This window comes from Bos grunniens, chromosome 1 (genome assembly GCF_055505025.1).
Source record: "Bos grunniens cultivar Pamir isolate PY7600 chromosome 1, Bosgru_T2T1.0, whole genome shotgun sequence".
NCBI lineage: Eukaryota > Metazoa > Chordata > Mammalia > Artiodactyla > Bovidae > Bos > Bos grunniens.
In genome coordinates this window covers 13,417,768-13,443,270 of record NC_141165.1, presented here as the reverse complement: position 1 = coordinate 13,443,270, position 25,503 = coordinate 13,417,768, and the positions used below count along the sequence as shown (strand labels likewise).

Below are 25,503 nucleotides of genomic sequence, written 5' to 3'. Positions count from 1 at the left end.
ACTTCAGCTCTTCTGACACTCCCTTAGGTAACCCCACGTGGGGGGTGATTGGCAGCACCCCTGGCTCTCCCCCACTTTTTGCCAGGGGCACTCTTCACCCTCCCTACCCCCAGTGTGAGAACCGCAGATGTCTCCAGACATTGGCCCCACTTGAGAGCCGCTGCTTTGGAGGCTGGACCAAGTTCAGATTCAGTGTCTGAACAAGGAAGTCCGCGGGTGTCGTCCCACCCTTCATGTGTCTGGGCATCAGGAGATGCAGTGTCTGGTGCTTGAAAACACCAGCAGTGGACTTTCCCGTGGTGCCAGTGTAGGGGACACAGGTTTCATCACTGGTCTGGGAAGATCCCACATGCCATGAAGCAGCTAAGCCTGTGCGCCAGCACCGCTGAGCCCATGCTCTGGAGCCAGGGAACCACAACTGCTGGGCACCTGTGCCCTGAAGCCCACGCTCTGCAACAAGAGAAGCCGCCGCAATGAGAAGCCCGCACACCGCAGCTAGAGACGCAATGAGAAGTCCGCACACCGCAGCTAGAGAGAGTAGCGTCTGCTCTCCACAACTCGAGAAAGCCTGAACAAAGCACTGAAGACCCAGTGCAGCCAAAGATTAATTAGAAAAAAAAGAAACACCAACAGTTCTACAGATATTAATGATTCAGCAATTCTGTAGATATTAATGGTTAAAAACACCAATGACTTTACAGAGAATCTGAGTTGCTGCATTTGAGACTGATTTTTCAAAATTTCTCATGTATAACAGAAATTCAAGTTAATTCTACTTACCTAGTGGAGTTTGTTACAGTTTTGCTTCTGTTTTACATTTTGGTTTTTTGGCATAAGGCATGTGGGATCGTAGCCACCGCCCCCCACCCCCACCCCCTGCATTAGAAGGTGGAGTCCTAACCACTGGACCACGAGGAAAGTGCCCCAGTGTTTTCTTAACACAGCCAAAGTGCATTTAATAAGGTTCCCAAACATCAGGATCTTTTTTTCTCCTTTAGGAAATATGTTCAAGTGTGTGTCCAGAATTTGTCAGAACTTGACTTTCAACTGTCAGATAGTCGTCTTGTAGACACCCATGATAGTACCGACCTGCGACTAATACCGCTAAACACGGAATCTGAACAGGTAACCTCTCAGTAGAATGCAGAGTGAGAAGCGTGTGCTGGCGTCATGGAGCTGACCATGTACAGGGAGCAGCCACGCAGGCAGTAGTGGGGCGTGCACGCCCAGGGAGGAGCACCCTGACATGCCCGCTCAGGGTCCTCTGTGGGCCAGGGGGCACAGCGCACAGAGTAGGAAACAGATTGTGTTTTTAGAAGAATTAAATCTTGCATTTGTCAGACTCCACGCACAGATTTACTCTAAGCTCTTCCTCGAGTCTCATGGTGATGCGTAGATGCCATCACCCCAGCAACAGTGGCTGCTGCATCCTGCCCACAGTCACACGCTGCCTTGCCCAGTGGCGAGCTCTGGGTTGTCAGGGTAGCTTCGTAAAGGAGTCACGTTCGTGTTCATGCTGCCTGGCTGAATCCTGGCCCCGCCTTTCTGTTCATTTGTTGCGTTTGTTTTTAGACAGTCAGTGCTGAGTGTTTAGAAGATCAAAGGTTTTCTTAAGGCTATCTGATGTCTAGCATTTTCAAAGGACTTTCCCCCACATTTGGCCAACCTCAGTGCTTCCTGAGTCTGTCCACACTTAAAGATGCGGACTTGATGCCTGAGGTGCACCAGTTCTTTTCCCCACTTCACTTAGTGGTAGGTCATAGTGATTGTCATGGTGTAAAGGTGTCCCTGTAATTGTTTGATGACATTTCCCACTTGGGAAACGTATGGGATACTGTGTACTAAGAAATATTCTTTACCCCTGTGCTGTCGAGCTTAGGGAATCCTGAGGAATCGAGCCCTTTGACCAGTTCCGGATGGTCTTTGCAGGCAGGGCCTCGGGAGGTGCTGGGAGGTGGGGCTGCAGCAGCACACACCTGTGTATCAGGAGGCGGGCCTGGGGACAGCCTCCCAGCTCCCTCCCGCTCGCCTGGTGGGGCACACACACCTTGCCCTGAGCGTCTGGTGTGTGTGTGTGCCTGCGTGTGCGTGTGTGCGTGTGCACAGCGACAGCCGACTCTCTTGCAGTGCATCCACAGCAGGCAGGCCGTGTTCTTTGTCTGGGAGCTGAAGTGGACACAGGAGCCTCCCCCCTCTCTGCACTGCCGCTTCTCCACTGGATTCTCCCCAGCTTCCGAAGAACAGCTGTCTATCTCCTTAAAGCCCTACACCTATGAATTTCAAGTGGAAAATTTTTTTGTATGTATCGCCTTATTTTTTTGGTGGGGTTCTGGGGTGGAAGCATGGAAGGTGATATCATATTCTTTACCTTCTAAAAATCAAACAGACAAAATCTTCCAGTATAATGAAGCAACCCGTCATGGAAAAGGCCAGCGGTAGGGGCATGGGGGCAATGGCCAGCTGTGGTTAGAGCCCTGGTCCCATCAGTGGCGCGTCTGCCCCTTGGGCCCTCCTGCGCGACCCCCACTGAGCATGACCGTCTGCAGCCTCTCCTCCCTGTTGTCTTCCTTACACTGACTTCCTCGTGTCCTGCACCTGTTCCTTTTCATCTGGAGCATTAGCGGCTACATCTCTAGGCTTTTAAAAGAAAGCAGATCTTCTTTCACGTGCACGTTAGGTGTGGAGCTAACAGCAGCCCGGAGCTGGGTGAGTCAGGCCGTCGTGCGCTGTTTGTCCAGTGCGACGACTGGGCTTGGTGTTACGCAAACCAGAGTGTGGACACACAGCTTTGTGGTGTTTTCTTCTCTAAACGACGGAGACTGTCAAGCAACGCTTCATTTGAGAAGGTGTTTGTGTGCATAGCTCTTGATATTAGCGGTTTTTTTAATACCTCCTTCTGACCAAAAGACTGTTTAAACCCACCTGTTTTCCTGAGTATTCCATATTGGCCTTAAAGTTAAACATAGCTACTAGCATAGTTCATCATTTTGTGGACAAGCAGATGCCCCTTTGGTGTGGTGATAGCTATTGAACATTAGATTATTCACATGGTGAAGAGTCAGCAGAAACTTAATGTGGTTTGCTTACTGCCAGTGACAGTGAACTCATTAGCAGATTCCACTGGTACTTTGTCTTTTTTGCTTCCTTTTCAAATTGAGCATAGGAAAAATTTTCCTTTAGACCTGTACAAGGTTAGTAAAAAAGCTAGAGAAAAATACCTGGTGGATTGCTGTCTTCAAAACTGGTATTCTGAAGACCAGAAATACAGAATTATTATTATTTTTTAAAGTTTCGTTTCTGTACCATGAAGTTCCCCGGTGGTGCAGATGGTAAACAGTCTGCCTGCAATGTGGGAGACCTGGGTTTGATCCCTGGGTCGGGAAGATCCCCTGGAGAAGGAAATGGCAACCCACTCTAGTGTTCTTGCCTGGGCCATACCGTGGATGGATCACAGAGAGTCAAACATGACTGAGCGACTAGCTCTTTCACTTTCACCATTAAGTTCACCGTTAGGGACGTTCGCTTCATTGAAGTTAGTATATTGAAAGAGCTGGGCCACCAGCACCAGGATCGTATTCATTCTTCCAAGAGGAAAGCCTGTGCCCATTCACACGCCCCCCTCCTGTTCGCAGCCCTGAGCTACCCCGCTCTAGAGCAGGGTGCCTGAGCCTTGCCTGTGCAAGGACAGTCGCATTCAGTGTGATCGTCTCGAGACTGACGGCTTTGATATGACGTGATGTTTCCAGCATTCGTTCATCTTGGGGAGCGTGTCAGGACTCTATCCTTTATTACAGCTGGGCTCCAGCCGTGGGCTTCCCCGGCCGGGCCTCTTCCCTCCGCCCTGCTGGTGTGGCCGTTCACCTCTCCTGTGGCAGTGGGGCTGCCAGCACATGGAGGGGCAGGCTCTCATCCCCTGTGCGGGTTTGGGGCCTTTGTCCTGGGTGGTGAGCAAGTGTGAGCAGGTGTGACTGTCAGGTAGGGAGGTCACAGAGACGGAACATCGTGGAGAAGGTTCAGGATGGACTTACTGTGGGGTAGTTCCAAGGAACTCTGTTCATTTTACTGGTTGTGGTAATGCGTTGTGTCCTTTAGTGACGCATCTGAAGTGTCCAGGGTGACATGGCAGGTCCAGAGCCTGCTTTACAGTAGCCCCGGCAGATAAGTCAGTGTGTGTTGGTGGGGAGAGGAGGCTCGTGAAGCGTGACACTGGTGACAGGCCTGTGCGGAGTCACCGGGCCAGCCTCCCTCCTCCTGAGAGGCTTGACCATGTTCACGTTAAGAAGAGTTTAAGGTTCTCGGGGTGGGGCTTCCCGAGGACATGTCTCCACAGGGACTCAGTCGGTCAGAGGGCGCCAACACACAGCTGCTCCTCTGGTCCATTCTCGAAATTTCGAGTCTGCAGGCAGCACCATGACGGCCTCAGAGAGCTGTCTGCTCAGATTGTTGACTGTCTCCTTTGCCCTCTCTCCTTTCTGGCCCAGACCTTGTACAACGTGAGAGCGGAGATATCGCCCCCTCCGGGCACGGAGCACTGTAGGACAGGCTCACTCTGCTCCCTGGACGTGTCCATCACGCGGCTCTCGGACCTCCTGGAGGTGGATAAGGATGAAGCCCTGACGGAATCCGACGAGTATTTTTCAACAAAGCTGATGTATGAAGGTGGGTCTGGAGGCTTCTTGGCCCTGACTGTTGTGCTCGGCCCTGTCGTTCACAACGTGCAGTGCTCCTCATCTGAAGAGAGAACATTCTAGAGTTGAAAGAATGTTTGAATGTCCCACTGTATGGTGTGGCCCTGGACTCACAGGGTGTTGAAGGTGGTTACTGCAGAGCTGTTGCTCTGAGAGGTGTTGAAGGAGCTGTGGGGCTCGGGGCTGGGGCACAGTGATGCCTGGAGCTGCTCTGTCCTCTGCCTGTGAGTCAAGGCCCCCTCGCTCAGCAGGCCAGGCATCCTGTGCTCACGCTCCCGCCCTCTCCCTCCAGCCTCCTTTCACCCCTTTCACCCCTCTACCCAGACCCTGGCCCCTCCTCCTTGCCGCCTCCCAGACGCCCCTCGATAGCCCTCCTCTTCTGGGGCCTGGGCTGCTTCTCTAAGGTTCTCAGGTTTTGGTGTCAGGCCCTTTATGCTCTAAAAATGCTTAGGGAGGCAAGTCTTCATTTACTTTCTTTAAGATATTAGGAAAGCCATTAATGATAGTGCTCTTGAGAAAGAACTATTTTCCGAACAGTTGTGTGTTCACACTAGTTCTGGGCTCATCACCGCACTCTGAGTTGGGACTCTACCAAGCTCACAGTGGCAAATGCACGTTTCCCAGAATGCTGAGTTTTGGTCAGTTTTGAACTGTACCACGGGCAGCCTCTTCCAAGCACCAGGCTTGTGCCACTGATTTTTAAGAAGGTATCTGCTGAATACCTGACGCTGAGGAGCTCGCCTCCGAGGGCCGCCAGCCCAGTGCCTGGTGACCTGTGCTGGGCCTGGGCCTGTGTCCCCTGGCACAGGAGGCCGGGTGGTGGGTGCATGGACCTCTCACTACAACTATTTTGCAACTTCTTGTGAGTGTGTAATCATCTCAGAGTTAAAGTTAAAAAAACGACGTGTACGAAAGGGCTGAATTGATTAGATTTTGACTGTTACGTGCAGAGCATCCGTAACTGACAGCAGCAGTTTCTTCTCTTCAGTCTGTAGCGGTGGGAAACACGGTGCCTCTGCTCTGAGAGCCAGTGGCCCGGCCAGCACTCAGGCTGCGGGCTTCCTGCCAGAGGGCGCACCAGCACAGTGAGGCAGGGCCAGGGGCCCTTGGGCACCCTGAGGACCAGCTCTGTGAGCCGCTGCTCAGTGTGCCCCTCCCCGTGCTGCTGTGGCCTCTGCACGGCCTCAGCTGCGGGCAGCTTGCCCTCTGCTGCCCCTGCTTCCTCATCGGCCTTTGTTGAGCCAACGAGGATCCTGCCCTCCTTGCCCGTGGGTGACTGCTCAGTCCAGCATTTGACTCGCACTGAGTTACATCACAGTCACGGTCTCTCAGCATCCCTAGCAGCGCCTGCCATGTGTGCGGCCTCCCCGTGGTTCCCGAAGAGGAGCTCCGTGCTTCATGTGTACCGTTTTTTCCCAAACCATTGGGGGCTGATGTGAGCGGCAGAGCTCGGATCAGATGCGCTGGTCAGTACCACGCGTAATGGAGGAACCCGCGCCCAACTCCATCCTCACTCCTGATGCTGCCTCCGTGGTGCTGGGTGGGAGGTTACACCGCATTTTCAAGGGGCTTTCAAGACAGCGTTGACTCTGCTCACTTACGAACGTGAGGAGAAAGAAGCCATCTTCCCCCGTGTAGCCAGCCTCTACCTTCCTTTCTCAGTCAGAGGTGTTCTACTTTGAGATGCAGCTCCAGGGCACCAAGATATGGGACAAACCCCCACTTCTGGACTTCACTCGAGCGTGGACTGGCCGCCTCTTCTTTGGTGTGAACTCTGGAGGCCCTTTCTGGGTAAACATGGCGCTTTCCCTCTCTGTTTCAGTTGTGGACAACAGCAGCAACTGGGCAGTGTGCGGGAAGAGCTCCGGAGTCATTTCCATGCCCGTGACGGCCCAGGCCACGCACCGAGTCCACATGGAGGTGATGCCGCTCTTTGCAGGCTACCTGCCGCTCCCTGACGTCAGGCTATTCAAGTACCTCCCCCACCACTCTGCACAGTCCTCACAGCTGGACGCGGGTAGGGACCCTGTTGGGTAACGGACACAGCACGCCCTCGGTGCGGGGTGTGTGGCAGCTCCGTGCTGCTCAACAGCCCCACACTCGGAACCGGGGTGCTCTAGTACCAAACACTTGGTCAGGGTCACTCGTTCTGGGCCTCTGCTCCCGAGGATGATCCACCCGGGACCTGTGTACTGGCATCTCTCCAAAGGCGTGGCGGCTGTTGACATCCTTGTGCCTTGAAGGGCGGCTTGGGAGGCAAGCAGCTCCCCGGGGTGGGGAGAGGCCACCGCAGGGTAGCCTCTGTCTCACTTCCTGTTCGTTTTGCAGATAGCTGGATAGAAAATGACAGCCTGTCGGTGGACAAGCACGTGGATGACCAGCTGGACAGCGGCAGCGTCAAGAGCAGGGGCAGTGTGCACTCAGCTGCCAGCAGCGAGCACAAAGGCCTGCCGATGCCCCGGCTCCGAGCACTGCCCCCCGGCCAGGCCTTCAACTCGAGTGCGGGCACGCAGGTCCTGGTCATCCCCAGCAAAGACGACCACGTCCTCGAGGTCAGCGTCACATGACGCACAGGGCTCACACAGTCCCCGGGCCAGGCGTGTGTGCGCCGGAAGGATCCTGACTCAATGGCAGCCTCCTCGCTCTAGCCTGCCTTGTGTGACTCTGCCTGGCCGTGGGAGTGTCAGAGAAGTCCCCGTGCTCAGCTGGTTGTTCATGTCACCCGGGGTGTCAGAGGCCGTTAACTTCCTCCCCCTGCCCCCTGATGTCCTCCAGGTTTGCCCAGAGCCCCGCCGCCTCCCTCCTCCTCCCTGCTCCCTGGAGAGCTTTCTGGAGCCCACTCGTCTGAGCAGTCTGTCATCTACCAGTCTTCACCTGAATCCCAGATGTCTTTCAGGTGGACACACAGAGGCCCTGTGGGCTTGTTAGTGGCGCGTATGCCTTTCTGCCACATGGCTGCCCAGTTTCTGGGCCAGGTGGGCTTGTGTGTCTCCTCAGGAGGAAAGCACAGCCCTTTACCCCAGGTCATCTAGTCGCGCTTTTCTAGAATAACTCCCTCTCTGGGCAGAGGGATGGGGGTGAGGAGGGAATAAAAACCCCTTCTGTGCCTTGGGACGTCAGACTGGGAGGGCCTGGAGCATCTGACAGCTGGAGCCATTTTAAAGGTACTTAAAGACTAGGCCAGGGCATGAGAAACCACTCGGCACTGAGATGATTTAGGCATAAATGTTTCTGGAGCCCTTCCTCCCCTCTCCCCCCATGTGGATTAGGTATCATAGGCACTTGGAATTAAATATATATTTATTTTAATTATCATTTTATATGTGGGGGTTAATATGTTGTGTTTTTCTCTCTCCTTTTGAGTCTTTACATGTAATTGTTTCTGTATAATCAGTATTTTTCTTTTGCACCTTAAGTCTCAGAAATTAAGAGGTTCCATTTAAACAACGATTAGAGGGGTCTTCTCAGCATATTTCTAGTCTGGTTGTATGAGGGCAAGAGTCTTGGACTATTACTCTCCTGCCTGCTACATGGCAGTCATACCATACAAATGGGTTAATTTGCTTTAGGTTGTACATTTAATTGTACATATGGTTGATTTATTATTTTTAAAAGTACATACTAACTGATGTTTATGTATAAGTTGCACCAAAAATCAAGGACAAAATAAATGTGTGTTTGTTTTTATTGGTGTGAAAGTCACAGCTTGTAAATAAGTGTTGTATGTATTAAACCTTTTCCAGCTCTCCAAAGCGATGTATTTTTGTACATATGAAATAGAGAACTCTTAATTCATTAGGAAAGTGTGCTTGGAATTGAACCTGACCAGATTAATGCAAGTGAGTGTAGTCGGTCCAGCAGAGGGTGGGCCCTCACGAATAACCTCAGATGTGTGAGCCTTAGAGAAAAAGGAGGCTTCTGCAGCCACCACTGCCCCTGGCTGTCACCTCCTGGTGGCCTGAGGGCAAGAAGGCACAGGGCAAAATGAACAGAGAGCAGAGCATCACAGTCTCTTCAGTATATGGTCTTCCGGCTTGTTTAACAAATAAAGGTGGTGATCCTTGCTCCCCTGGTTTTCATTATAGAAATTGGAGAAATGTACAAAGAAGATAAATACTGGTACATTTAATTAAATTTTTCAGAAATTTACCTTCCTTGTGTGCAGTTTAAAGCTAATAAACTAAGCAAATTAGAAGTTCAGAATCTAATGGTAGTTAACAGTTTCTAACACGAGTTTGCTTTATTGTAAAAATTGGTGATTGCCCTGCAGATCCGCCAGTGTCGGAAAAGCCTCTCACCCATCTGCATGGTGAGCCTCAAGAGTCCAGGGCGGCACCCTCCTCCATGTGTGACCTTCCAGAGGGGGATGTGGGTCTGTGCTTCCCGATACCCAGTTGACTTTTGCCCTGGGTTCTGATTCCACTATGAAATTCTCTTAATTATATACATATTCAGAAGGGAAAAAATGAAGTGGAAGTACAAAATGTTTATGGTGGTTTCTTATGTCTGAAAATTGAATGACATGAAATTTATCACAGGTTTATTTTTTCCTTGTTGATTACCCAAGAAGATCTTTTGCAATCTAAGTTACATGGTTACCTCTGTTGTTGTTGTTTTTAACATAAATGAAGAATGTCACCTAAAACTTTTTTTTTTAGTCTAAACGGCTGTAACTGAATTTTTGTTGTGTTTAAAATAAGGCTTATGTGTTTGAGACAAGCTGGTTTTGTAGGTAAAAATGAAGCAGCTGTTAAACAACTGTAAAGCCGGAAATGTGCATCCTAAGAAGCGGTATGCAGCCATTTTACAAATATCTGTGGAAGATGTAAATACTAGCCAATGGAAAAGGAAATAAGTTATAATTTTGGTGAATTTCATAGGGTCTCCTATGACTGGAAAAATTATAACTCTTAATGTGGGAATTCTTGTATTTAATCTGAAAATGACTTCTACCTGCAACTCCATCATCAGCTCAGCCTCTCATGGGCCAGGTTCCCATCCTGGTCTTAGGTGATGGGGCTGGGTATCCCAGAGTTGGCGGAGAAAAGACACACAGGCTTCTGGTCAATTCTAGTAGTGTTTAAAATAAAACTGAGTTACAAAATGAAGTTAAAACACTCCAGGTGTGTATATGAAATGAAAACTTGTACTACTTTTTATAAAACAACAAACTAACCTGATCTAAATGTTTTATTGTCAATTGTAATCTTTAAAAGAAATCCTATGTGATTTTAAAATTTGACTTTTCATGAAAATGCCCCTTTCTCTAAATGTATTCACCCTGTGCACCAGGCTGTAAGACCTGAGAGTGTGGTCAAGATGGTTTGCTGGCGTTCCGTGGCTGGAAAAGGTGACAAGTTGGTGACTTTGATACTGCAGGTATTAACTCCATTTTCATAGATTACTATGAAAGTCATTTTTCACATTATTCTGTAATATATTGTTAGACTAAAGCCATTGTATTAAGACTGTTTAAAATGTAAGCATTATAATTCTGAAAATACACATTTTAAGAAGAAACCTGCTGGTTTGGACTTCATTCTTATCCTGTGGCGTGTGAAAATTGAGTGTGTAAAAACGAATATTCTTGTTTTCTTTCCCTAATCCTTGTTCCTGACTACTAAACATTAATTATTGGGGGGGGGGGGTAACATTAGGGATTGTTTTTCACAACTTACTGCCCAGTTGTTGTTCTTTAGTGGCTAGGTCGTTCCTGACTCTTGCGACCCCATGGACTGTATAACCTGACAGGCCCCTCTGTCCATGGGATTTTTCAGGGAGGAATACTAGAGTAGGTTGCCATTTTCTCCTCTAGGAGATCTTCCGGACTCAGGGATGGAACCTGTGTCTCCTGTAGTGGCAGGTAGATTCTTTACTGCTGAGCCACCAGGGAAGCCCCTTACTGCTCAATAGCACACTAGAAGTAAGACATCTGAGTCTAGAGAGTTTTTGAGGTTTTTTTGTAGACATATTTGCCATCCTACAGTTTGACATCTTAGACTTCAAAGAGATCAATGCAGTCAATCCTAAAGGAAATCAACCCTGAATATTCATTGGAAGGACTGACGCTGAAGCTGAAACTCCAGGGTTTTGGCCTCCTTTTGTGAAGAGCTGACTCATGGAAAAGACCCTAATGCTGGGAAAGGTTGAGGGCAGGAGAAGGGGTGGCGGAGGAAGAGTCGGTTAGATAGCATCACCGACTCAATGGACATGATTTTGAGCATTTTCTGGGCGATAGTGGAGGACAGAGGAGCCTAGCAGGCTGCAGTCCATTGGGTTGCAGACAGTTGGACACCACTTAGCCCCTTGAACAACAGTCTGATAAGGTAGCTGCCTCTGTCACATTTGGTATCTTCACTAATACAATTTCTTTTCTTCGGAAAAGGTTTTCCATTTACTTAGTCTTGCTGTTTTGCCCCCCACTTAATAACCTAGAGCTTTTAAACAAGTAAACGTGGAATCGGACGATCTAATCATCCATAGTGCTGGGATGGTTTGTCAAAGCAGCCGGGCAAGCCACCCCAAGCCCAAGAGGACCTGAGCCTGACCTGTGGGGTGCGGAGCGGGCGGGGGCTGGGGCTGCGCCTTGGGACCGTGCTGGCTGCAAAGAACCCGCGCTTGGGGGAGGGGCCGGTGGGTGGGGCTTCGCCTCCGGGGCTGGACCGGCAGCCAGGAAACCACCCTTGGGGCGGGGTCGGCCGGCTGGGACCCCACCTCGGGCCGCGCCGCTCCTCCAGGCCTCGAGGGGGCGCTGTGGCGCATGGCCGCGCTCCCACCCCGGAAGTGCTTGCTGCGGGCCGAGGGGCGGGGCGCAGAGACTGCAAGCAACACACGTGTGGCTGCCGGGATGAAGTTCGCATACAGGGTGAGCGCGGGCCAAGGGTGGTGAGGGGTTCTTAATTCGGGGTCCGGATGGAGTCGCTTCTCGAGACTGTTCCCTCGGGGTCCGGGAACCGAGCCTGGGTTGACTGGGTCAGGCACCACCGACCGGTTCCTCACCTGGCAGCCTGAGAGAGCGGCCTGGGGCTGCAGAGCCCCAACTAGGACCGAGCGGCTCGCGCGGACGAAAAGAGCAGGAGCGCTAAGGAAGGGTCACGCCGAGATCCGAGCTGGGCAGCGGAGGCCAGCCCGGACGGAAGTCCTGGTTCCCAGGCTCCGCAGCTAGAGACGTGGGGAGGACGCGGGGGCAGAGGGCGGGACCTGGGTGCCGAGCTCGCTGGACGCGCTTCTGCATCTTCCCCGCGTCTCGGTCCCCTTGGCACAGCGGGCCACCTGTGTGTCTGGAGCCGTGAGCGTTTGCGCGGCCCTGCCTGCTGCTGCCACTGCCCTGAAGGCTGTTCTTCCGCAGGTTCGTCGTTTCCAGCCTTTCTCTCTCTGTCAGGTCCCAGCTCCTCACGTCCAAGGCTTGGCCTGGCCCTAGCCTCAGCGGGAGCTTCCTCAGGTCCACCCCACATCCAGGCTGCCCCTACCCAATCTGGTCGTCCTGCTCAGAATGCTCCCCCACTGTGAACCCAACCTTCCCCATCCAGCTCCTCTCGGTGTGCCCTTCATCCTCGGCTCTCCAGTCCCCCGTAGCCTCCTGGGGTTCCCAGGGCCCTGCCTGCCTGCAGCTCCAGATGCTCCTTGGTGATCCCTCCCGTCTCAGTGGCCCACACGCGGGTCATGGGACCTGCAGGTGGTTGATGGTTGAATGAATGATCGAACGGATGGGCTGCCAGCAGGTTACCCTGTTCAGGAAGCCTTGAACCCCACATGCAGTCGGGAGGCTGTTCCGCAGCAGTTCTCTTCCTGCACCACGAGTCCTGTCCTCCCCTCCCTCCAGCAGACGCCTCCTATCTGGAGGCTTCCTTGCGCTGACCCTGCCCTTTGTCCACCCCAGTGGAAGCTCAGAGCCCCTGGGGACTGGGTTTATGTATTCTCTCTTGCTCGGGGCCGGACTGAGAGGTGCCCAGAAACTGTCCTGGGAGGAGGGGGGGTGGCTCGAGGGACCCTGGGAATAATCAGGGAGCCTGTGAGAGTCTGCACCATCTCCTTGACCAGAAGCCTCGCTTTGTCGTTTCCAAGAATTGTGTTTTCTTTATATTATAAAGACAGTTTTGTTTTCTTTTCAGTTTTCAAATTTGCTGGGGACAGTCTATCGGTGTGGAAACTTAAGTTTTACCTGTGATGGGAATTCAGTTATCAGCCCTGTGGGAAACAGAGTTACTGTGTTCGACTTGAAAAAGTAAGTATGCTAAAATGATCTTAGCAATAGTGATGCTTGTGGTTTGCAAGTAAAAACAGCTTTTTCCTCACCTGTCTAAAGCACACCTTTTACTTTTACTAAAGCTCAAGAGGGGCCTGCAGATTCACATAGTGCCAATGGGTCAGCAGCGGGACTGGCTGTAGGGGTCCCGGTTTCTCCCTTCTATCCTCTCCACTGGACCTTGTGTATTGAGGTTGTATCACTTGGCTGAAACATCTGGTAGAGGATGCCTGGGCATGGGACCAGCCCTGGACTGCTGCCTGGCCAGCCTGCTCAGGTTCACTCTGTCTCCACTGAGCACGCACGTGGCTCTGTTCCTGTCTTCTCAGATGAGTGTGGCCTGGGTGAGACCCTCCTGTTGCAGAGGCTGCTTGAATCTCTGCAGGCCTCAGTTTTTTCATCTATAAGATGGGGCCATAGTACCTGCCTTGCTTGTGAGTTGTTTCCTGAAGTGCGGGGTGCACCCTGGGCCAGTTCCTGGCAGGTCATTGCTGGTGTCAACTGTTTAAGTGATGTGTGGCAGGGGCACTCCAAGGTCGAGGCCCTGTGGCTGCTGAAGAAGAACTGGAAAGTGATACGATAAAGGACAGAATTAGAATGTGATCCAGGGGTTATTTATCTTTACTTAGTTTTCCATGACTCTACATTTTTTCATTCCTGCAGAAGGCCTTACTGGGCGTGCTATCCCTGGGCTTACCCTCTTATTGGGCAGCTCGGTCATTTCTGGTTTCCTGACTGTATATTTGCAGGTCCTCTTGGTATGAGGCCCTAGAAGCAGAACTGACATGTTCAAAACCCATTTGTAAGGTTTTTATGTGTTTTGTGCAGGGGTGAGGGCTGCTGGTGCAGGCTGGCCTGCCCCCACCCCCCGCCCGACGACACGAGCATAGTGACTCAGCTCTGGTTTTTGTCTCCCAGCAACAAGTCCAACACCCTGCCCCTGGCCACTCGCTACAACATCAAGTGTGTGGGGCTGTCCCCGGACGGCCGCCTGGCCATCATTGTTGACGAAGGTAACCGCCTTGACTGGGGGCAGGTGTGGTAGTGTCCAGATGACTAGAGGCCAACACTGAGACCCTTGGGGGTCGAGGCCCACACAGTCCCTCCACTGCCTCGGCTGCTTCTGTGTCTGGGCCTGGGTGGGCCTCGGGTGGGCATATGAGGCATCCTCCCTGGCGGTGTGCTGCCCACACCGCAGGGCCCAGGGCCTGCCTTCAAGGCCTGGTGCGTGCGTGCCACGTGTGGGGCCTCGGTCTGCTCTCCCTTCCCACAGGGGGCGATGCGCTGCTGGTCAGCCTGGTCTGCAGGTCTGTGCTGCACCACTTCCACTTCAAGGGTGCCGTGCACAGCGTCTCCTTCTCCCCCGATGGCAGGTACACATCTGCGGGCAGGGTGGGAGCCGTGGAGCTGCATTACTCATGTGGTGGGCTCGGATGGCCCACGATCCGAGCCACAGACGGCCCCTGAGCCCTGAGGGAGCCATGGTGTTGGGTGGCATGGGCCCCTGGCCTCAATGTCCACCATGAGGACGATGGGGCCAGACCTGGCCTGTTCTTGGACTGCAGGAAAGGGGGCTCGATCTTGGGTTGCTCACACCTGGGCCAGCCTGGCCGTGTTGGGGAGGAGGCGCTCCAGTGGTCAGCTGTGAGCCCCGGCTCCGTGTCCACACTCTGAAACGCAGTAGAGGGCGTGCTGGGCCGGGGCTGTCCGAGTTTGCCCTGACCTTGGCGACCACCTCCCAGGCTGGTGGGAGGGCCTGAAAGGGCAGAAGTGTGGCGTGACCTAGAGTCTGTCTGCTTCTTCCCCGACTGTCCACCCAGAGGAGAGGGGACTGGGGTCCGTGAGAGGCAGGTGAGGGTCAGGGCCCCACCCAGGTTTGCCTCCTGTGGGAAGCCGGCCTTGGCCCAGGACCTGCCCTGGTGTCGGATGTTGACGACACCGTTTCTACGGCAGGAAATTCGTCGTCACGAAAGGCAACATTGCTCAGGTGTACCACGCCCCTGGGAGGAAGCGGGAATTCAACGCATTCGTCCTGGACAAAACCTACTTTGGGCCATACGACGAGACCACATGCATTGACTGGACGGACGATTCCCGGTGAGGCAGGGGCACTGGACATAGGAGGGGCCTGAAGGGGCACCTGTGAAGTGTCTCATCACGTGGGGTGACTTGTCACATCCCCGGCTCTTTTTCAAATGGCCTCTCACAAGCCTCTCGTGTGGGTTGGATGCAGGCCTGGCTCTTGAGTCTGAGTCAGGTCTGCCTGGCCCTGGTCACTGGAGAGCAGCGCGAAGCATGGCCCAGGGTGAGGGCCGCCCGAGCCAGCGCCTTGTGGCCCAGCTTCCAGGGTGGCCGTGGGCAGCGGGAGCGCTGGCAGTACCTCCCAGTCGGGCTGCCTGGGCAGTGCTCTCCCCCAGCTGTCCTCAAAGGCGTCCTGGGGCTGTGTCTGCTGCCCTGCGTTCGGGGGGTGGGGGCAGGGAAGGGGGTGTGGCTGGAGGTGGCTGCCACTTTGTAGGCAGGCCAACTCTTCCCACGTTCTCTGGGCTGCAGTGCAGGAACAGCCCCAGGCTCACAGTGTGTCCGTGGGAGACGCTGGTGGGCTGTGGGCTGCCACAGCCAAGAGGTCGTGCCCTTTTGCATGGCCTGGGCCCACACCTGGCTCTCCTCCTGCCAAGAGCACAGTTGGCTCTGATTGGGGTCAGGGAGATGGGAGGCACAGGATCCCCCAGGCAGCCCTCCGTTGGGCTCAGTGGTCGGTCCTTGGGCTCCCCTGGGCCAAGGGGAGAGACCGTTTTGCAATGAGGGGCAGCAACACACGTGCAGTGAGACTCCTGGCCCTGGGAGAAGCACAGGTGGACCCTGGCCCCGCCCAGGGCAGATGCAGACCCGAGCCGACCTTGGGCGTCACCCCTGTGCCCCGGGACGCTGTGGAAGGTGGACACCCGCGAACCCAGGCCAAGCTGTGACCCCCTGTCCCCAGGTGCTTTGCAGTCGGGAGCAGAGACATGTCCACATGGGTGTTTGGGGCCGAGCGCTGGGACAACCTCATCTACTACGCGCTGGGGGGACACAAGGATGCCATCGTGGCCTGCTTCTTCGAGGCCAGCAGCCTGGACGTATGTCCCCATCGCAGCCCCTCCCCTGGGGACGTGGGAGCCCTGGGGGCCAGGCAGGCTTCGGCAGCACCGGGCCATGTTCTCGTCCCCGCAGCCCAGGTGGGTGTGGGCTGGGGGTTGGGGAAACCACCTGGGCTCACACGTCTTCCTCTGCAGCTGTACACGCTCAGCCAGGATGGTGCCCTGTGCGTGTGGCAGTGCGACACCCTTCCTGAGGGCCTGAGGCTGAAGGCCCCCACAGGCTGGAAGGCAGACCTGCTGCAGAGGGAGGAGGAGCAGGAGGAGGAGGAGGAGGAGGGGGCAGAGAGCGAGACCACCATCCGCGGGAAGGCCACGCCGGCCGCCGAGGAGCAGCAGGGGAAAGTGAAGTACTCGCGGGTGGCCAAGTAGGTGCCTGTCCTGCACCGGGGCAGGGGGTGAGGACCTGGGGCACTGCGGGGCAGCACCAACCTGCTGTCCCCTGCCTGCCCTCGGGGGCTGGGTCTCCACCTGCCCTGGGGGGCCGGGGAGGAGGCTGGGGTGAGGGTGTGGGACCAGCCGGGCTCTCTGGTCCTTCTCCAACAGTTCTTGTGTTCCTGTCTGTTTAGGTACTTTTTCAACAAAGAAGGCGATTTTAACAATCTGACGGCTGCTGCATATCATAAGAAGGTCCACCTCTTGGTCACTGGTTTTGCTTCTGGAATCTTCCACCTTCACGAGCTCCCAGAGTTCAACCTTATCCACTCGCTGAGGTCAGCGCTTCTGCTGTGTGTGGGCAGTTGTATACATGTGTGTGTGCGGTCGTGTACCTGTGTGTGTATGCCATCGTGTACCTGTGTGTGTATGCCGTCGTGTACCTGTGTGTGCGCGGTCGTGTACCTGTGTGTGTGGTCGTGTACCTGTGTGTGTATGTGATCGTGTACCTATGTGTGCGGTCGTGTATCTGTGTGTGCTGTTGTGTACACACGTGTGTACAGTCATGTGCCTGTGTGTGCAGTCGTGTACCTGTGTGTGTGTGCAATCGTGTACCTGTGTGTGCGGTAGTATACCTGTGTGTGTTTGCGATCGTGTACCTATGTGTGCGGTCATGTATCTGTGTGTGCTGTTGTGTACACACATGTGTGTACAGTCGTGTACCTGTGTGTGCGGTCGTGTACCTGTGTGTGTATGCGATCATGTACCTTTGTGTGCGGTCGTGTATCTGTGTGTGCTGTTGTGTACACACGTGTGTACAGTCATGTGCCTGTGTGTGCAGCTGTGTACCTGTGTGTGTATGCGATCATGTACCTTCGTGTGCGGTCGTGTATCTGTGTGTGCTGTTGTGTACACACGTGTGTACAGTCATGTGCCTGTGTGTGCAGCTGTGTACCTGTGTGTGTATGCAATCGTGTACCTGTGTGTGCGATCATATACTTGTGTGTGCGGTCGTGTACCTGTGTATGTATGCAGTCGTGTACCTGTGTGTGTGGTCATATACCTGTGTGTGTGGTCGTGTACCTATGTGTGTATGCGATCGTGTACCTGTGTGTGCGGTCGTGTCCACACGTGTATACAGTCATGTGCCTGTGTGTGCAGTCATGTACTTATGTGTGCAGTTGTGTGTACATTTGTGCTCTCCATCTGCCAGGCGGGCAGGGTGGGTGGAAGCCACACCATGCCTGTCAGGACTGAGGCCATGGAGGGATCAGGAGGCCAGGACTGAGGCCATGGAGGGATCAGGAGGCCTGACCGGCTGCATGGTTGGCTTCCCAGAACACCTGTACCCACCTCTGTCCTGGGTTGAGGGGCTTGGGGAGCTGTGCCACCCTCCATCTCAGATGTGCCGCTCCCACCCCCAGTCACAGGGAGGTGTATGTGGGTCATGTTCTTATCTTCCGTTTTCGTTTTCCCGCCTGTATCTTTGGAATGTGGAGGAAATCGAAGTGTTGGTTTCATGAAGCCACAAAAGCTCCGAGTTTTTGAACACAGGGTGCAGAAGCTCTGGGTTTTCTGTTGTTCCGAGTGAAGTAAACAGTAACCGGGTGGGGAGGAGGTGGGTGCTGCCAGCCAGGAGACCTGGCCCGTCCTGGCTCGTGCAGCCACCCTGGGGTGGGGACGGAGGCCTTGCTGTGCTGACCGGGTCCCGTGTGTCTCCCCAGCATCTCAGATCAGAGGGTTGCGTCCGTCGCCATCAACAGCTCTGGGGACTGGATCGCCTTTGGGTGCTCAGGTTGGTGCCTGGGTTTATGAGGTGACCCGAGTGGAGCTCCTCCTCCCCGGGAAGCCTGCCCTGCCCCACCTTGCTTCCGAGGCTCCAGGGCCAGGCTGGCAGGCTACTGGCTCACTGTGAAGAAGCAGCCGATGAAACCTTGAGAACAAAGGCTCCTCTGAGTCCTGAGCCCCGTTGCCACCTGGAACTCTTAGTCTGTGGCCCCGGCCTCTGGAGGCGATGTGGGAGGCTGGCATCTCCGCTCTGGGTCCCCGTGTTCAGGCCCGGACAGGAAACGGGGGTCACGAGCGGTCCTGTGCGCCCCGCAGGCCTGGGCCAGCTGCTGGTGTGGGAGTGGCAGAGCGAGTCCTACGTGCTCAAGCAGCAGGGCCACTTCAACAGCATGGTGTCCCTGGCCTACTCCCCCGACGGGCAGTACATCGTGACCGGCGGGGACGATGGCAAGGTGGGCCGGCTGCATCCCATCCGGGGTTGGGGGGATCCCCCTCCTGTCTCTGTTCTGCTGACCGGCCGGGGGGTACTGCACTGGTGGTCTGGCCCCGATAGCAAGGCCCCACCCGGGCTCCTGAGAAGCTGTTCACAGGCTCACCAGGGTGGGAACGAAGAGCCTTGTAGCGTCTGTTTCCCTTCCTGACTTGATTTTCCATATGTGGCTCGGGTCCGTGCTGCCAGCAGCTGCTCTGACATGGGAGGCCCCCCCGCAGCCCCCAGTCCTCACTCACTAGGGCACCCACCTGGGCTGTCCTGAGCCGTGGCCTCTCCGCACAGGTCAAGGTGTGGAACACCCTCAGTGGCTTCTGCTTTGTCACTTTCACGGAGCACTCAAGTGGGGTCACCGGCGTGACCTTCACCACCACTGGCTACGTCATCGTGACCTCCTCCATGGACGGGACTGTGCGCGCCTTTGATCTTCACAGGTGACTTCCTGTGGGGACCTTGGCTCTTCAGGCCAAGGTCAAGGGGTCGGGGCTTGTCGGGAAGACATGGGTGAGGGCATGTGGCCCCGGAACTGTTCCAACTGGGCCGTCCTCCCACAGGTACCGGAACTTCCGCACCTTCACATCCCCACGCCCCACCCAGTTCTCCTGCGTGGCTGTGGACTCGAGCGGGGAGATCGTCTCTGCTGGGGCACAGGACTCTTTCGAGGTCTTCATCTGGTCCATGCAGACGGGCCGGCTCCTTGACGTAAGGGCCGCAAGTCTGGGAGGGGCCAGGGTGTGGGGAGGGGGCCTTACTGACGCGAGAGGAGTGGGGGACGGGTCATGTCCAGCACAGGTGGCACCATTTACATGCATTTCCTGGCAGTCTCCACTCCCTGGCCCAACCAAGGTGGGGTTCCCTCACCCCCAGCCCAGGGGCCGTGGCCTCGGCACACCAGCATCCAGCAGGCGAGTCCGGCCCCGGGGTGGAGGGACCCCGAGGGTCTCAGGTCCTCAGAGCTCTCTTCTGAATGGCCACAGGTTTTGTCCGGCCACGAGGGGCCCATCAGCGGACTGTGTTTTAACCCCATGAAGTCAGTCCTGGCCAGCGCCTCCTGGGACAGGACAGTGCGTCTGTGGGACATGGCGGACAGCTGGAGGACCACAGAGACGCTGGCCCTCACCTCTGACGGTGAGTGGCACCCAGGGGAAGGCCCGGTCTTAGTCACGTGCTTGGATAAACCCAGGGTCCCAAGCGCATGTGCTGTCAGGACTGGCGGCCCCAGAGTTTCGTGGGCTGTTGGGGTTGGCAGCCCAGTCGTGTGGCTTGGCATCAGGCTCCGCAGCAGAGCGAGCGAGCGAGGGCCCTGCTGCAGCTGGCTTCCCTCCTGTTCCTGGGAGCGAGGCCCTACCCCGCCGCCTGCCCGGGCCCAGCCTTCACAGAACCCAGTCGTCAGCCCTGGGGTTCTCAGTCTCTGTGGTGGTCATGGCTTCCTGCTGCCCCACATGGACCTGATCCAGGCTTTTAGCTGTGGGCCCTGCGTCTTCTTGGGGCCTGTACTGACCCTGCCTCCAGCAGGTCTGTTTCTAGCCTGCCCACGGCCTCCACATGGCACCTCCTGCCCAGACTCTGTCACCAGGCTGCCCGGCTCGGTCATGCTTGTGTGGGTCCTGCAGCCCCCAGACCCTCAGGGTGCCAGGATGAGGGCAGGGCAGAGTGGCCCAATGGCTGGAGCCCAGGGTTTTCCCCAGCCCTGATTACACATCTCTTCTTAGCTCTGGCTGTGACCTTTCGCCCTGATGGTGCCGAGCTGGCCGTGGCCACACTGAACTCACAGATCACCTTCTGGGACCCCGAGAACGCGGTGCAGACGGGCTCCATCGAGGGCAGGCACGACCTCAAGACAGGCCGGAAGGAGCTGGACAAGATCACCGCCAAGCACTCAGCCAAGGGGAAGTGAGTGCCCAGCGGGGTGTGTCCCGGAGCCTGGGGGCTCCCTGGCTGGGACCCCAGAGGGAGCGGGTTGTCCTGGGGTCCATTTGGGTTAACAGGTGTCCATGTTCTCACACCCTGAGGATGAGTGTTTGTGGGTCCTGTTATCAGGTCTAGGGGTGCATCCGTGGCAGTCTACTGCCCCGCTGGCCGTTTTTCAAAGAGCCTGTACCATTTACACCCGTCCAGGGCAGGGGCTTCTGGTCTCCTCATATCATAAGCAGTGCTCTTTACTCTGATTTACAGTCACAGCTGCGCTGGGGGGGCCGGGCGGCGGGGTGGTGTAGCCATGCCTGGGCTTGGCGTCTCCCATGCACTGGTGTTCTGGGCGTCTGCTCGTCGGCTGACAGGCCATCGTGTGTGGGCTGTGTTAATGGGTGCATGTCTGTGGTGCCGAGTTGCAAGGGCTCTCTGCAGACTCGAGATATGAGGCCGCATCAAATACACTATCTGCAGGTACCTCCTCCCCCTGTGGCTTGTCTCCACTTCTCTCGAGGATGTTAATGTGAAGCACAAAAGTTTTTAATTGTGACAAAGGCCCACTTGTTTTCTTTTGGTCACTTGAGCTCTTTGTGTCATATCTAAGAATCCTTTGCCAAACCCCAGGTTGCAGTCTCAAGTTCTGGGAGCCAGCCAGGGCAGCGCAGGCCTGAGCTCTGGTCCTGTCCGCAGCCGCTGTGGGGGTAGTGGGTGGACTGACCCATCTCCGTGCTGACTTCAGTTGGAAGCGCCCTGACGCAGCGCCGCGGTCCTTGACCTCCTCCAGGGGTCATGGTCCCCCCAGGGAGCCGGGTGACGGGGCTGCAGGGTTTGGGCTGGAGCCCTGGAGGGGGCAGGGGCGCGTGCCATTTGCCCTCTGGGTGGTGACTAAGCCTGCATGCCCTCTGCCCAGGGCCTTCACCACTCTCTGCTACTCCGCGGATGGCCAGAGCATCCTGGCGGGAGGGATGTCCAAGTTCGTGTGCATCTATCACGTCAGGGAGCAGATTCTCAGGAAGAAGTTCGAGATCTCCTGCAACCTGTCACTGGACGCCATGGAGGTGAGTGAGGTCCGGGGCTGCTGCAGGGCTCCGTGGTCCCCAGAGCTGTCCGGCCTCACCTGGAGGCCTCCTCACACCCTGGCCCCACAGGCAACCTGGGGACCCTCCAGACAGGCGTGCTTGCCTGGGTTCACCTGTCCTGGCCTCGTGCCGGGTGAGGGGCTAATCTGTGCAGCCGCAGCCCACCCCTCCGAGCTGTCAGGGCCGGGGTGTCCTCATTGTCCCAGGACAGGCCAAGGCAAGTGGCAGCAGAGGCTCCCCACGTGCACCGCCCTCGCAGGTCACGTGCACCCTCTTCAGACGTTGAGTTACAAGAACCCACCCTCTTCAGGCCTGACTGTGGGCCCCGGGCTGTCTGGTCTCGGGCTCCCTGTGTCCCGTTTGGGTTCCAGGCAGGATTGGGCCCCATGTTGGTGATACAGGGGGAGGTGGGGCAGATGAGTGCACCCTTCCCACCTCCCACAGTGGGACGTCTGGGTTTCGCCCTTCAGGAATTTTTGAACCGAAGGAAAATGACGGAGTTCGGCAACCTGGCGCTCATTGACCAAGATGCTGCGGAGGAGGGCGGGGTTGCCATACCGTTGCCAGGCGTGAAGAAAGGTGAGCAGGGGGTTCTCTCGTGTCCCACAGCCAGGCCGTGGCAGGCCGTCCTGCTCCCTGGCCGTTTTCCTGGGTGATAGCCGCTTTGCTCCCTTGTCGAGGCTATAGCGACTGATGTCCAGGAACCTGGCCTGGGTGCCCCCTCTGTGAGCAGCTGGACGTCTGGCTGGTGCCCAGCCCTGTGCCTTGCTCCTAGTACCTGCCCCCATGTGGCCAGAGAGGAAGCCTTGTGTCAGGAGTGCGGGCCCTGAAACCCGCTGCCTGGCAGCCCTGGGCTGGGCGGGGCTTTCCCTAGGAGCGGGGGGGCTGCTCTAGGCTGGGCCCTAGCCCACGGGAGTGTCTACACTGCGGGTTTGCCTCTGGAGGCCGCTGGCACCCGTGAAGCAGTACCTGAGGCCCTGCAGCATGGGCCTCCCTTTGTAGGGGGTGCTGAGGTGTGTGCAGCCCTGTGAGTAGGGGGATCTCTGTTCCCAGGTGACATGAGCTCCCGGCACTTCAAACCTGAGATCAGGGTGACTTCGCTCCGCTTCTCCCCCACCGGTGAGCCCTGGGCTTTGGGTCATCAGGGTGGGAGAGGTGGGCTTGGTCCCAATGGGCTTCTGGGCCTGTCACCCTGCTCCCAGGGCCAGCTCTGGGCACCGCAGTCCCCCTGGGGTCAGATGTCATCTGTGTCCTTGCTGGAGGGCAGCTGTGGCTGCAGACATGCCTGGCATGGGGCCACGGAGACAGGCGGCTCCCCCACCCCCCCACAGTGGTGTCATCCTTGGGCTTCATCCCCTGCCCGCCCCCACCCCTGGTGTGTCCGGCAGGGGCAGAACAGGACAGGGTCTCAGTGGCTGGGGTTCACAAGGGCCATAGCAGAGGCCAGGCACCCCTTCCTGAGGGTCCAGCATCCCCAGGCTCCCCCTACACTTGCACTCGGGGTCCCAGATGTGTTCAGGACCTGTTCTTCAAAAAAGGGGGGAAGTGGAAAAAACGTTCAGGAAGCCTTTCTCAAGTCTGCTTTTCGTTGCAGGGCGCTGCTGGGCGGCCACCACCACTGAGGGGCTCCTCATTTACTCCCTGGATGCCCAGATGCTCTTTGACCCGTTTGAGCTGGACACCAGCGTCACCCCTGTGCGGATCCGGGCGGCGCTGCGCCAGCGGGACTTCACCAGGGCCATCCTCCTAGCCTTCCGGCTCAACGAGAGGAAGCTGCTGCAGGAGACCCTGGAGGCGGTGCCCTGGGACGAGAGTGAGCCTGGGCCGGAGGAGCGGGGGGGCTGGGGGCCTGCGTTCACACGTGCTGGCCGGTTCTGCACGTTCAGAAGCCACAAGCTGTGAGCACGTCTCTCCTGACGGGGTCTTTGCGGGCTGAGTGCGCCTGTCCTTTCCTCACAGTCGAGGTCGTAAGCTCCTCCCTGCCCGACTTGTACGTGGAGAAGGTGCTGGAATTTTTAGCTTCATCCTTTGAAGTATCTCGCCATCTAGAATTCTACCTGATATGGACTCAGAAACTGCTCATGGTGCACGGACAGAAGTTGAAGTCCAGGTACACCCTGCCCACTCACCATGGACTCCCGTCACTGGGGCTGCTGGTCGGGGTGGGGGCAGCAGTCTTTACCCAGGGACAGCGTGGAGCGGGTCCCAGGGGCCTCGGGTGGTGGCCCGTGCTGAGGAACGTCTTTTTCCAGAGTGGGGACGCTGCTGCCGGCCATTCAGTTCCTTCAGAAGAGCATCCAGCGCCACTTGGACGATGTCTCCAAACTGTACGTGACGTCTCCGGGGGCGGGGGTGGGGGGCTTTTACTGTCGCCAGCTGGTCCAGCCAGGGCTGCTCCCCACATTGTCAGACCTGGCCTCAAAGGCCCCGCGTCAGTCTCACTGACTCGAGTCCCGTGTGTCCTCACAGCTGCGACTGGAACCGCTACAACCTGCAGTATGCGCTGGCCGTCTCGAAGCAGCGGGGCCTGAAGCGGCCCTCAGAGCCGCTGGGCAGCGAGGAGGAGGCAGGCGCGTCCGAGGACGACGACGACGACAGTCTGCACCTGCTCGGGGGAGGGCCTGGGCACGCAGACGCGCCGCTGGCCTAGGGCCGCACCCCACGGCTCTGGTCGGGACGCTGGGCGAGGAGGGGCCACCACCACGGGGGGCAGCTGTCCCGAGAGCCAGAGCCCCAGCACTGGGACTCGCTCCGCGGCAGGCACCAAACACCGCCGTGGGGTCGGGTTCCCGGCGGGCACGGCTCAGCACTCAGGCCCGGGAGCAGCTGCTGCTGAAAACACCTTGCAGAGAGGCTAGTGGGCCAACGTGTGTAGATGCGAACTTTGTATGAGGATTTTTATATTTTTAATATAAAGTTTTGATAATTTTAGGGATGAAAAAGACATGTATTTCTAAAACACAGGTATTAAGGCTGATCTCTGAATTTAAAGTGTTTGTAATGTATCCTGGGTGTGACTGTCGTGCTGGCACCTCCATGCCAGCGAACAGGTGAGCTGGGCAGGTGGCCTGGCCACCAGCCCCATCTCCCTGCACAGGGTTGGAGCAGGGAGCATCTGCTGGACTCTGAGTTTGGAGACGGCCTGGGAGCCCCAGGGCTGGGCCTGGATGGGCTTCCCAGGGAGACCTGTCAGACCTGCTTGCCAGCTCCAAGGAGGACTCCATCCCGCAAGGCCCATCAGGAAGGGTCACCATGAGGGTGGTCCAGACCACAGCCAGGCGCCTGGCCTCTCAGCAGTGACGGCCTCCAGGGTCGGGACACAGGCCCCAGCCTGCAGGTCTCCAGAGGTGTGGCCAGGAGTCACTGGACTGTTACCGGGAAGAGCAGCAGGCAGGTCCTTGCTTGTCGGTCGGGACCGTGCGTCACCTTGCGGTGCCCTTCTATCTGCTTGTGAAACGTGTGTGCTACCTCCAGAGGAATCCTTTCTTTTGTAAATAAAATATCTATCAGATCCTCTTCCATCATTGGGTCTTAAGCTATAAAATAAACACATGGATGGTTATGTATGTTCAGACACAGACACATCTGTAAGCTATCCCCGTGGTCCTGAAAAGAATTCAGACAGACTTTTTCCCCCTCTCGCTGCTGGTGGTTGTCACCCACCAAGATTGGGACACAAACACTCTGAATCACTGTCAAAAGCCACTACAGCAGCAGGCGGTGAAGAGCGGTGTAGGGTCTGTCTTCCCACGCCCATCTAGGAGTCAGGCTCCCCGACTAATAATCAAAAGAG

At 56.2% G+C, this 25,503-nt stretch overlaps 2 protein-coding genes across 6 annotated transcripts in view; both read left to right on the top strand.

Annotated features, from left to right (window-relative positions):
* TRAPPC10 (trafficking protein particle complex subunit 10) overlaps positions 1–10,208 on the top strand; it is a 79,617-nt gene extending 69,409 nt beyond the window's left edge. For all 5 annotated transcript variants that reach the window (XM_086332662.1, XM_086332741.1, XM_086332583.1 and 2 more), the window contains 5 exons: positions 999–1,125; positions 2,128–2,298; positions 4,482–4,659; positions 6,511–6,705; positions 7,017–10,208. In XM_086332662.1, the coding sequence (XP_086188788.1) occupies positions 999–1,125; positions 2,128–2,298; positions 4,482–4,659; positions 6,511–6,705; positions 7,017–7,255 (910 nt within the window). In that variant the 3' untranslated portion in view covers positions 7,256–10,208. The remainder of the gene's footprint in view (positions 1–998; positions 1,126–2,127; positions 2,299–4,481; positions 4,660–6,510; positions 6,706–7,016) is intronic.
* Positions 10,209–11,408: 1,200 nt separating this feature from the next.
* PWP2 (PWP2 small subunit processome component) lies at positions 11,409–25,221 on the top strand. The gene is made up of 21 exons (XM_086332128.1): positions 11,409–11,553; positions 12,800–12,912; positions 13,852–13,946; positions 14,207–14,306; positions 14,887–15,030; positions 15,914–16,049; positions 16,206–16,435; positions 16,637–16,780; positions 18,167–18,237; positions 18,546–18,682; positions 19,006–19,154; positions 19,275–19,422; positions 19,698–19,848; positions 20,433–20,613; positions 21,542–21,689; positions 22,181–22,289; positions 22,764–22,829; positions 23,305–23,523; positions 23,670–23,820; positions 23,963–24,037; positions 24,180–25,221. Exons 1-21 carry the CDS (start codon positions 11,449–11,451, stop codon positions 24,358–24,360), a joined length of 2,853 nt encoding a protein of 950 aa, XP_086188254.1. The 5' UTR covers positions 11,409–11,448; the 3' UTR covers positions 24,361–25,221.
* The last annotated feature ends 282 nt before the right edge of the window (positions 25,222–25,503 follow it).